This window comes from Lonchura striata, chromosome 25 (genome assembly GCF_046129695.1).
Source record: "Lonchura striata isolate bLonStr1 chromosome 25, bLonStr1.mat, whole genome shotgun sequence".
In the NCBI taxonomy this organism is placed as follows: Eukaryota; Metazoa; Chordata; class Aves; order Passeriformes; family Estrildidae; genus Lonchura; species Lonchura striata.
This window is the reverse complement of record NC_134627.1, coordinates 8,210,622-8,222,619: the sequence shown is the minus strand read 5'-3', so window position 1 is coordinate 8,222,619 and position 11,998 is coordinate 8,210,622. Positions and strand designations below refer to the sequence as shown.

The following is an 11,998-nucleotide window of genomic DNA, read 5'->3' as shown; positions in this document are numbered from 1 at the left end:
TTTCCAGAGGCCATTCCCATATCCAGAATTTCACTGTTCAGTGATTTCCAGAGGCCATTCCCATATCCAGAATTTCACTGGCCAGTGATTTCCAGAGGCCATTCCCATATCCAGAATTTCACTGGTCAGTGATTTCCAGAGGCCATTCCCATATCCAGAATTTCACTGGTCACTGAGATCCAGAGGCCATTCCCATATCCAGAATTTCACTGGCCAGTGATTTCCAGAGGCCATTCCCATATCCAGAATTTCACTGGTCAGTGATTTCCAGAGGCCATTCCCATATCCAGAATTTCACTGGTCAGTGATTTCCAGAGGCCATTCCCATATCCCGAATTTCACTGGTCACTGAGATCCAGAGGCCATTCCCATATCCAGAATTTCACTGGTCAGTGATTTCCAGAGGCCATTCCCATATCCAGAATTTCACTGGTCAGAGATTTCCAGAGGCCATTCCCATATCCAGATCCAGAGGCCATTCCCATATCCAGAATTTCACTGGTCAGTGATTTCCAGAGGCCATTCCCATATCCAGAATTTCACTGGTCAGTGATTTCCAGAGGCCATTCCCTAATCCCAAATTTCACTGGCCACTGAGACCCTGTGGTCACTCCCTGTCCTCTCCTCCTCCGGACAGAATTTCCCCTGGAATACGGAATTCTGTAGAAAAAGCGTTTTTGGGGCAGCTCCGACCTTCCAGCCCAGCCAGAATTGGGAATTTGGATTTTACTGGGGCTCTGTTCCCTCTTAAATTCCCACCCCAAATTCCAGGATTTGGGAAGTGAACCCAGCCTGGCCAGAATTGGGAATTATGTTTTTTCCCAGGGCTCTTCTCCTTCCCCACCCCAAATTCCAGAATTTGGGAAGTGAACCCAGCCTGACCAGAACTGGAAATTCAGATTTTTCTGTGACACTTCTTCCCCATCCCAAATTCCAGAATTTGGGAATTGAACCCGACCTGGCCAGAACTGGGGATTTGGCCAGAATTGGGAATAATTTGGATTTTTCTGGGGCTCTTCTCCTTCCCCACCCCAAATTCCAGGATTTGGGAACCAAACCCCCCCTGGATTTTTGGATTCTTCTCCAAACGCCAGCGAATCCTTCCCGGGACACTTTTTAATCCAAATTAATTCAATTTGAACCCAAAAAATCCTTTAGGGATCAATTCCCGGCGGTGCCGTGCCCCTGCCAGCCCAAAATCCCCTCGGAAAAATTCCCAAACATTCCAGAACCTTCCACGGCATGGAAATAAAACGGAAAATTCTCTTTTTTGGTCCTTTTTTGTCCTTTTTTTGTCCTTTTCCAACCCCACCGCTGCCCTGCAGTTTCTGGGAGCTTTTTTCTCTCTCTGCCTCATTTGAAAATTTTTGTTTTTTGTTTTTTTTTTCTGCTGTTTCGGACAGGAAATCTCGAACTCTGCTCATTTCCAGACGGAAATCCTTCTGAAAATTATCATTATTTAATAATCTCTTCCAAAAAAAAAAAATCAATATTCGCTTTTCCTTCTCTTTTTTTTTAACCCGTGCTGAAAATTTATTGATTTTTCCTCCATTCCCTTCCCAAACCCCGATTTCCAACCCCCAAATTCACCTTTAAAACCACTTTTTAACAACAAAAAAAATCTAATAAAAATTAATTTGTTAACGGGGGAAAAAAAAAAAGCGAAAAAGAGGCGATCACGGAGCTAAAACCGGGTTTATCTCCCCAGGTTTGCCAAAGCCGGGCTTAAATCGGGATAAAAGTGGCGAGGAGCGAGTTTGGAATTTTTAAATTTTATCAGAGCTCGGTATTTACACTCCGATAACCTCTTGGTCCCAAAAAACCAAACAAACAACCAAAAACAAAACAGAAAAAAAAGCGAATTTTGTGCTCCTCGGGTTTCAAAATCCGATAAAGAACTAAAAAAATGCGGAGCCTCCCCAAAAACAACCCCGCGCTGATTTTATTTAAATTATTTTTATCGTTTTTGTTTTTTTTTTTTTCCATTAAAAAATCGTCTTGCAAGGCGGAATTTCTGGGAATTATTCAGAGTTAAATTCGATTTTTTGGTGCCCAAGGAGGAGGAGAAGATTTGAGGGTGGGGAAAAGGAGAAAAAAGAAATTTATTCTGAATTTTGGTGTTTTTCTGCTGCCTTTGATCCGCTGCTCTGGTGGGTTCCTCCCTAAGGGAGATCAAGGAGAATTTTTATCTGTTATTTTTTATTAAAATCCCATTTTTTGTGGTTAAAAAAGCAAAAAAATCCGGTTATTTTTAATGTTCTGAGTGAGGAAACGCCCTCAGGATGTTCCCTCTGAAGTAACAAAAAAATCTCATTTTTCTGCTGGGTTTTTGCCCAGGGAAGGAATTTCTCTGATTTTATGCAAAATGAGCTGAAAAATCAACAAAATAATAATAATAATAATAATAATAATAATAATAATAATAATAATAATAATAATAAACCTCATTAAAATTGGGAATTGCGGGGTTCCTGTTCCTGGAAATCGGGAAAAATTTCCTGGGAAAATTGGGAGGAAATCAAGGGAATTCTGCTCCAAAAATCGACATTTTCCTCCAAAATGTGAAAATCTCGGGAGTTTGAACAGGGCTGCATTTCAAATCTGACGGGAGGAAAAAGAAAGGAAAAGGAAAAATTAAAATAGGGAAAGAAAATTAAAATAGAGAAAGGAAAAAACAAAAATTAAAATAAAATAAAAAATATAGCATAAAAATATAGCATATGAGAAAATAAAAATGTAAAAAAGGAAGCAAAATACAACATGAAAATAAATCTAATTTAATTTTGTTTAAAATAGAACATAGAATTAAATAGTATTTTTAGGATAGAACGAAATAAAACTTAAGAAATAAAATAAAATAAAATAAAATTTTGTGATTTGGGGGATTTTTGGGGATTTGGGGGATTTTTGGGGATTTTGGAGTTTTTGGGGGTTTTGGGGAATATATGGCAAATATTGAGTATATGGGATATATGGATTACATTGAATATATACAATTCTTTTTGATTATATGGATTACATAGACTTTATTGATTGTATGGGTTATGTGGAATAAATTAATTATATTGATTATATGGAATGTATGGGATACATTGATTACATGGATTATCCTGATTATATGGGCTTTATGAATTATATGAATTATCTGGAATATATGAATTATATTGATTACACGGATTATATGGACTTCATAATTATATTGATTATGTAAAATATAATTGTATTGATTATATGGATTATGTGGAATATATTAATTATAGGGATTATTTGGACTTTATTAATCACAAAGATTATGTGGAATATATTAATTATATGGATTATATTAATTATACTGATTATATGGACTTTGTTGGTGTCCCGGGGCCTTTCCCGGCCGCTCCCGCCGATTCCCGGGATGAGTTTGGGGATAAAACGGGAGTGAGAGAAACCCCGGGGGAAAACCGGGATGGGAAAAACCGGGATGGGAAAAACCGGGATGGGAAAAAAACGGGATTCAGTGGGAAAAAAACGGGATGGGAAAAACGGCATGGGGTGTGGAAAATTGAATTTGGTGGGGAAAACGGGATGGGATGGGAAAAACCGGGATTCAGTGGGAAAATTGAATTTGGTGGGGAAAACCGGGATTTGGTGGGGAAAACCGGGATGGAAAAACCGGGATGGGGTGGGGAAAACCGGGATGGGAAAAACGGGATGGGAAAAAACGGGATAGGGTGGTGAAAACCGGGATGGGGTGCGGAAAATTGAATTTGGTGGGAAAAACGGGATGGGGTGGGGAAAATCGGGGTTCGGTGGGAAAAAACAGGATGGGGTGGGAAAAAACGGGATGGGAAAAACGGGATGAGAAAAAACGGGATGGAAAAAACGGGATGGAAAAACCGGGATGGGGTGGGAAAAAAGGGGGTTAGGTGGGGGAAAATGGGATTCGGTGGGAAGGTTGGAAAACTCGGGGGGAAAAAGGGATGGGATGGGGCCGTGAGAGAAACTCGGGATGGGAGAGGGATGGGGAAATTGTTGGAAAATTCGGGATGGGAAAAAGGGGCTGAGGTGGGAGCGCTGCTGATTTTCGGGTGGAGCGCTGCTGATTTTTGGGTGGGGCGCTGCTGATTTTTGGGTGGAGCGCTGCTGATTTTTGGGTGGAGCGCTGCTGATTTTTGGGTGAGAATACTGCTGATTTTTGGGTGAGAATACTGCTGATTTTTGGGTGGAGCGCTGCTGATTTTTGGGTGAAGCGCTGCTGATTTTTGGGTGAGAATACTGCTGATTTTTGGGTGAAGCACTGCTGATTTTTGGGTGGAGCGCTGCTGATTTTTGGGTGAGAATACTGCTGATTTTTGGGTGAGAATACTGCTGATTTTTGGGTGAGAATACTGCTGATTTTTGGGTGGGGCGCTGCTGATTTTTGGGTGAGAATACTGCTGATTTTTGGGTGAGAATACTGCTGATTTTTGTGTGAAGCGCTGCTGATTTTTGGGTGAAACGCTGCTGATTTTTGGGTGAGAATACTGCTGATTTTTGGGTGAGAATACTGCTGATTTTTGGGTGAGAATACTGCTGATTTTTTGGGTGGAGCGCTGCTGATTTTTGGGTGAGAATACTGCTGATTTTTGGGTGAGAATACTGCTGATTTTTTGGGTGGAGCGCTGCTGATTTTTGGGTGGAGCGCTGCTGATTTTTGGGTGAGAATACTGCTGATTTTTTGGGTGAGAATACTGCTGATTTTTGGGTGAAACGCTGCTGATTTTTGGGTGGAGTGCTGCTGATTTTTGGGTGAGAATACTGCTGATTTTTTGGGTGAGAATACTGCTGATTTTTGGGTGAAGCGCTGCTGATTTTTGGGTGAGAATACTGCTGATTTTTGGGTGAGAATACTGCTGATTTTTTGGGTGGAGCGCTGCTGATTTTTGGGTGGAGCGCTGCTGATTTTTGGGTGAGAATACTGCTGATTTTTGGGTGGAGCGCTGCTGATTTTTGGGTGAAACGCTGCTGATTTTTGGGTGAGAATACTGCTGATTTTTGGGTGAGAATACTGCTGATTTTTGGGTGAAACGCTGCTGATTTTTGGGTGGAGCGCTGCTGATTTTTGGGTGAGAATACTGCTGATTTTTGGGTGAAACGCTGCTGATTTTTGGGTGGAGCGCTGCTGATTTTTGGGTGAGAATACTGCTGATTTTTGGGTGGAGCGCTGCTGAATTTTGGGTGAGAATACTGCTGATTTTTGGGTGAGAATACTGCTGATTTTTGGGTGAGAATACTGCTGATTTTTGGGTGAAACGCTGCTGATTTTTGGGTGGAGCGCTGCTGATTTTTGGGTGGAGCGCTGCTGATTTTTGGGTGGGGCGCTGCCGGCTCCGAGCGGAGCAGCCCCGGGGGCTCCGGGCCGGGGTGCCGGCGGTTCCGGGGGAGGGAGGCGGCGCGGCTCGGCCCGGCTCGGCCCGGCTCGGCTCGGCTCGGGGATTTTCCGGGCTCCCGCGGAGTTCCGAAGGAGCGCTGCCAGCCCGCAGCGCCCGCCCAGCCCGGCCCCGCTCCCGGCCCGGCTCTGCCCGCGGATTCTGCGCCTGCGGTTTGCCTTTGGGTGTTTTGGGTTTGTTTCGGTGTTTTCCTCCCGACCTTTTGCAAGAAAACCCCCTTTTCACCTCTTCCCCTCTGGTTTTTTCTCCGCTCGTATCTCGGAGCTAATTGGGCTCTCTGAAGTCTTTTCTCGGCAGCAAATCCCGGCCCCACTCCCAGTCCCTGCCCCATAGCCCAGGAACGCTGCGGGGCCCAAATCTGGGCGGTTTCTGAGCCTTTTTTAGGTTTGTTTTAGTGTTTTGTGTTTTCCCCCTGACCTTTTGCAAAGCGCGACTGGAAGAAAATCCCTTTTCACCTTTTCCCCTCGATGTTTTTCCCCGCGCTCTTATCTCGGAGCTAATTGGGCTCTCCAAAACCCTTTTTTTTTTTTGCCCAGAGAAAGGAGTGTATTAGACCGGGGAAAGATTTTATCTGCGGGGCCCTGCAGAAGCCGCAGCAGGTACTTCACCCCTCATCCCTCATCCCTCACCCCTCATCCCTCACCCCTCATCCCTCACCCCGCGTCCCCCGGCCGCCCCCGCCGAGCAGATTTGCAAATTTACCCAAGGCCGAACAATGGATCCTCCTGGCAGCCCCTCTGTTGACTTGTTTAGAAATCCCAGAGGCGTTTCGAGGTAAAAAGGTCAGCGCTGCACCGGGCCCGCTCTTCCTCCCTCCCCTCCGTCCCTCCCTGGAGGTGAAGCCCGGAAATTTGATTTATTCTGGACCAAATCCCCTTTTAGGCCCGGCCTTTGGGGAGCTGAGGGGAATCAACGGCGTTTGACGCTTCGTTTATTGGGGTTTGAGGCGCGTCAATTGGGAATAAAACAGAAATTCAGGGGCAAAAAAATTAAATCAGAAATTCCTCCCATCCCCACCCCGCAGCCGCAGCGCGTCCTGGTTTTTGCGGGATGCGAATTCCCGGGATTTTCACCCCGGGATTATTTCCTGCTCTCCTCAGGCCGGGAAATGAGTGCAGAATTCCAAGAGGGAATTCTTTTTGGGAAGCCGGGCCCGATTCCAGGAAAAGGGATCGGCCCCTTTCTTTGGGATCCTCGGAACTTTTCCTTCCTCCTCCTCCTCCTCCTCCTCCCTCCCAGGCCGGGCTCCCCCGCCCCGCATCCCGCAATTCCCAGAGATTCCCGCTGGGCTGAAAAGACGGGAACTGAGGGGGGGAGAAAAAAAAATCAACTTTATTGGGCTGAGGTAGTTCCGTGCGGGGGGCAGGAGATTCCGACGGAGGAAGCGCTCGGGATTTCGGGATAATTCCATTTTTACCAGCAGCTTTTCAGTCCTGAATCCTCGCGGGGAGTTAGGCCGAGGTTAAGTCCCGGCTTTATCCGGCTCCGGTAAACCCGAGAGGGTGCGAGGCGCCGGGAGCTCCGAAAAATCCTCCCCGTCCATCCTCGCACCTCCTGCGGCAGCCCCCGAGGGCGGCCCGGGCTGCTTTTCCTCCCAGAACAAAAATCACAAAAATACCAAAAATCCCCTCCCGTCCTCCGCCGGCAGCAGCAAAAATCGCCTGGAAAGAATGACCCTGTAAAGCAGAAATAGTGCAAAACGGGAGCAGAAAATTGCGCTTTCTCTTTCTTTCTTTCTTTCTTTTTTTTTCCCTTTTTTTTTCTTTTCTTTTTTTCTCCTTTCCTGAGGGTTTGGCTCTTTGCAGAGGCCTCGGGCGTCTTGGGCGCCTCGGGTCTCTTTTCAAGATCAATCAGGAAATAAAAGGGAAAAGAAGGAGGGGGAAATGCCCAAAACTTTTTAACTTGTTCTCGTGGTTTGGTTTTTTTGTTTGTTTGTTTGTTGTTTGTTTTTTTGTTTGTTTGTTTATTTTTTACATTCTCACAAGGAGGAAAAACGCATCGGGCAGAGAGGGAGGGAAGAAAAAAAAATCGTCGCGCTCGTTTTTCCAGAGGGGAGCGAACTAAATTAATTTTTGTTTGTTTGTTTGTTTGTTTGTTTTTTTTCCCTGGAGTTGAAAGTGCAGTTCCTAACGGGGAAGGGAGAAGGCAGAAAAGTCCCTGAGCCACGGAAATTGCTGCGGCCGCCGGCCACGGCCGCTCCCTGCGAGTCCAGCGGGGCGATAAATAACGAGAGCCACGGGCGGTGCCACACGCGTGGGGACAGCCGGGGGGTCTGGGGGTCCCTCGGGGGCTCCCTGGGGACACCCCCGGGGGTCTGGGGGTCCCGGGGGGGTTCGCAGCCCCTGGGGACACCCCCGGGGGTCTGGGGGTCCCTCGGGGACACCCCCGGGGGTCTGGGGGTCCCTGGGGACACCCCCGGGGGTCTGGGGGTCCCTCGAGGGCTCCCTGGGGACACCCCCGGGGCTCTGAGGGTCCTGGGGGGGCTCGCAGCCCCTCGGGACACCCCCGGGGGCTCTGAGGGTCCCTCGGGGACACCCCCGGGGACACCCCCGGGGGTCTGGGGGTTCCTCGGGGGTTTGCAGCCCCTGGGGACACCCCCGGGGGTCTGGGGGTCCCGGGGGGCTCGCAGCCCCTGGGGACACCCCCGGGGGTGCAGAGGGTTCCTCGGGGGCTCCCTGGGGACACCCCCGGGGCTCTGAGGGTCCCTCGGGGGTTCGCAGCCCCTCGGGACACCCCCGGGGCTCTCAGGAGGAGCCGGAGCTGGGCGAGGCCTCGGGCGAGGATGGCTCCGAGCCTTCGGCCGCTTCCTTGGCCGCCCCGCGGGCAGCGGCCGGGGCCAGCCCTTCCTTCTCCCTCTTCTTCTGCTTCATCCGCCGGTTCTGGAACCAGATCTTCACCTGCGTCTCGTTGAGCTCCAGGCTGGCGGCGATCTCCACCCTGCGGGCCCGCGTCAGGTACTTGTTGAAGTGGAACTCCTTCTCCAGCTCCGTCAGCTGCTTGGTGCTGAAGTTGGTGCGGATGGCGCTGGGCGGCCCCAGCAGCCCCAGCTCCGACGCTTTGCCTGGGAAGGAGCCAAGAAGCGGCAGGGCAGGAGCGGCCGGAGCAGCGCTCCCCCTCGGGGGTCTCCCCTTCTCCCCCGCCCGCAGCGCCCCGAGCTCCCTCCCGGCGCCTCCCGGCCTCGGCCCGGCTCGCGTCCCGCTCCAGGCCCCGCTTTTCCCGCAGATCCATCTGGAGATCCTTCCAGAGATCCTGGAGATCCAACCCCTCATCCTCCGCGCTGCGTTTTTCCCCCGGGATCCATCCCCTGAGTTTTCCTCTCCAATCCGTTCCCTGAGTTTTCCTCCTGGGATCCATCCCCTGAGTTTTCCGCTGGGATCCATTCCCTGGGATTTCCTCTGGGATACATTCCCTAGGTTTCCCTCCTGGGATCCATTCCCCGGGATTTCCCCTTGGGATCCATTCCCTGGGATTTCCCCTGGGATCCATTCCCTGGGATTTCCTCCTGGGATCCATTCCCTGGGATCCATTCCCTGGGATTTCCTCTGGGATACATTCCCTAGGTTTTCCTCCTGGGATCCATTCCCCGGGATTTCCCCTTGGGATCCATTCCCTGGGATTTCCCCTGGGATCCATTCCCTGGAATTTCCTCCTGGGATTCATTCCCTGGGATCCATTCCCTGGGATTTCCTCTGGGATACATTCCCTAGGTTTTCCTCCTGGGATCCATTCCCCGGAATTTCCCCTTGGGATCCATTCCCTGGGATCCATTCCCTGGGATTTTCCCCCTGGGATTTTCCCCCTGGGATCCATTCCCTTTGGCTTTCCCCCGGGATCCATCCCCTGGGTCTCCCCCCGGGATCCATCCCCTGGGTTTCCCCCCGGGATCCATGCCCGGACCCCGCGGGAAGGGCTGGAAGGGGAAGGAGAGGGTGATGATGGCGGGGGAGGAGGAGGAAGGCCGGGGTTCGAGGGAAGGTGATGAGGAAGGAAGCGGAACAATAGCAGAGGGGGTGGAAGGCGCGGCTGAGGAAGGAGGAGGAAGCGCCGAGCGTTTCCTGCTCTGAGCTGGGCTTAAATCAGCCTCGGGCCTGCGGGAAACCGAGCTCGGGGAGGCTCCGTGGGGTGGGATGGAAAATCTCTGGGTGCGGTTTAAGAAAAAGGCCCCAAAACCCAAACAAACCCAACCCAAACACCAAAAAAACCACCCCAAAACACAAACGCAGAAAAGAAAAACCCCAGACCTAAACAACCTGCCAAGAAAACCCCCAAAACCCAAACAACCCCCACGATAAAACCCCAAAACTCAAACAACCCCTAAAAAAAGACCCCAAAACCCAAATAACCCTCCAAAATACCCCAAAACCCAACCGAACCCAACCCAAACCCTTGGAAGACGAGTCCAAACTCTTGGGGCTCGCTGCGGGGCCGCCCCCCTCGCCCCAGACTCACCAGTTTTGGGGGGGTTCCTCTTCACCCTCATCCACTCGAAGGTCAGCGCTGCCTCGCCCTTGGCGCCCGGCTCGGGGTGGCCCGGGGGCTCCTCGGGCGCGAGGTCGCCAAAAAGGCCGGGCAGGTAGCCCGGCTGCTCCTGGCCGAAGGCGGGCGGCTGCGGGAAGTGCCCCGCGGGCCCGCAGTAGCCCTCGGCCGGCGAGCCCGAGCCGTAGGCGGCCGCCGGGAAGAACAGCCCGTCCGCGTCCTGCTGGCCCAGGTAGAGCGGCTGGTAGCCCGCCGGGGCTGGGTAGGAGGAGGAGGAGGAGGAGGAGGAAGGCGGGTGGAAGCCGTGCTGGGGGAGATGCCCGGCGGCGGGCGCGGGGCCCGGCAGGCCGAAGGGGCTCTCGGCGCTCGGGCTGGGGCTACCTGAGCAGGACGGGAAGGAAGGCGAGGCCGGCTCGGGGTGGCGGGGCTGGAAGGCGGCGGCGCCGCGGTTACAAATTGCGAACTCCAAGAAGGAGTTCATGGCGGTATTGTCCATCTGCCAGTGATGGAGGAGGGTCAGCGCGTTTTGGGGGCGATGCCGCCTGCCCTCCAACCTTTGGGTGCTATGTCAAAGCTGGGAAACTTCCCGCGGGCACCGGGGGACCCCGCGGAACCGCGGCCGGACCGGGGGGGACCCCGCGGGCGGAGCGGGCCCGGCCCAATGAGCGCGGCGCTGCCCAAGTTTGCGGCCGGCTCCGGCTCATCCATCACGGGCCCGGCGTTTGCATGACAAAGGGGCTTCAATCAAACCCGGCCCATCAATCTGATAACAACACGGCCGCGTCAAAACCTTCTCCTCAAAGGCTTTAAAAGAGACAGGGCCGAGCTGGGGTGCTGAGGAGGGGGGGGGAAAGGTTTGCAGTGACCCGCGAGTGTTTTTTAAGTGCTAAAAAGGGCCCCGAGTTATGCGGGGAGCCGGTTTTAGGCACAAGTTCTGACTTTAAAAGGGTTTTTTTTTTTGCTCCCCCCCGAGCGATGCCGGCTCGGTGTGAGAAAAAGAAAAGAGGGCGAGGGGATGGGGAGGTGTGAGCACAAAAGGACGATGCTCTTTTATCCATTTGGGACTTTTTCCCCTCAAAGCGCCCGGCACCAAAGCGGTTCGGGGTTTGCCGGGATGCTGAAAGCGGCCGGAGAAAAACCCGCTCGGTTTTTCGCTTTAATTTCTCCCGCACGGGCTTTGTGCCGTAATTAGATCGACTTTCTAATGAGGAGGCCAAATGAAGTCAGCAAGGACGGAGCGGCTTTTGTTGGAGCCGGGCCAGGCCCGGCCCGGGCAAATCCCGGGACAGGAACGAAACCGAGCCCGGCGTCCACCTGGGGATCTCCCATCCATCCGCTCCCGACCAAAACCGGGTCTGGGGGCTCAGGGGCTGCACACGTCCGAATAAAACTGGGTTTAGGGGTTCACACACTGCACACTCCCGACTCAAACCGGGTCTGGGGGCTCAGGGGCTGCACACGTCCGAATAAAACTGGGTTTAGGGGTGCACACACTGCACACTCCCGACTAAAACCGGGTCTGGGGGCTCAGGGGCTGCACACGTCCGAATAAAACTGGGTTTAGGGGTTCACACACTGCACACTCCCGACTAAAACCACAAATTCACTTCGAGAATTCGGTTTTTAGGGGTTCATGTACTGCACTCTCCCTACAAAAACCGGGTTCACGCACTGCACACTCCCTACCAAAACTGGTTTTAGGGATTTATGTACTGCACACTCCCTTCTAAGACCGGGTTTTAGAGGTTCACGCACCACACACTCCCTACTAAAACTGGGGTTTAGGGGTTTATGCACTGAGCTCTCCCTACCAAAACTGGTTTTAGGGGCTCACGCCCCGCACACTCCATACCAAAACTGGTTTTAGGGGTTCATGTACTGCACTCTTCCTACTAAAATTGGGTTTTAGGGATTTATGTACTGCACTTTCCCTACTAAAACTGGTTTTAGGGGTTTTTGTACTGCACACTCCCTACCAAACCCATTTTCAGGCGCCTTAAACAGCCGCGGGGCGCTGAGCTGAGCTGTGCGGGGCTCTGAGCTGAGTTTTGCGGGGCTCTAATCTGAGTTTTGTGAGGCTCTTATCTGAGTTTTGTGAGGCTCTAATCTGAGTT

General features: G+C 51.7%; 1 protein-coding gene across 1 annotated transcript; it reads right to left on the bottom strand.

Annotated features, from left to right (window-relative positions):
• Positions 1-8,152: 8,152 nt before the first annotated feature.
• On the bottom strand, positions 8,153-10,380 carry HOXB1 (homeobox B1). The gene is made up of 2 exons (XM_021547499.1): positions 9,858-10,380; positions 8,153-8,469 (listed from the first exon to the last, which is right to left on the bottom strand). Exons 1-2 carry the CDS (start codon positions 10,378-10,380, stop codon positions 8,153-8,155), a joined length of 840 nt encoding a protein of 279 aa, XP_021403174.1.
• Between the last annotated feature and the right edge of the window lie 1,618 nt (positions 10,381-11,998).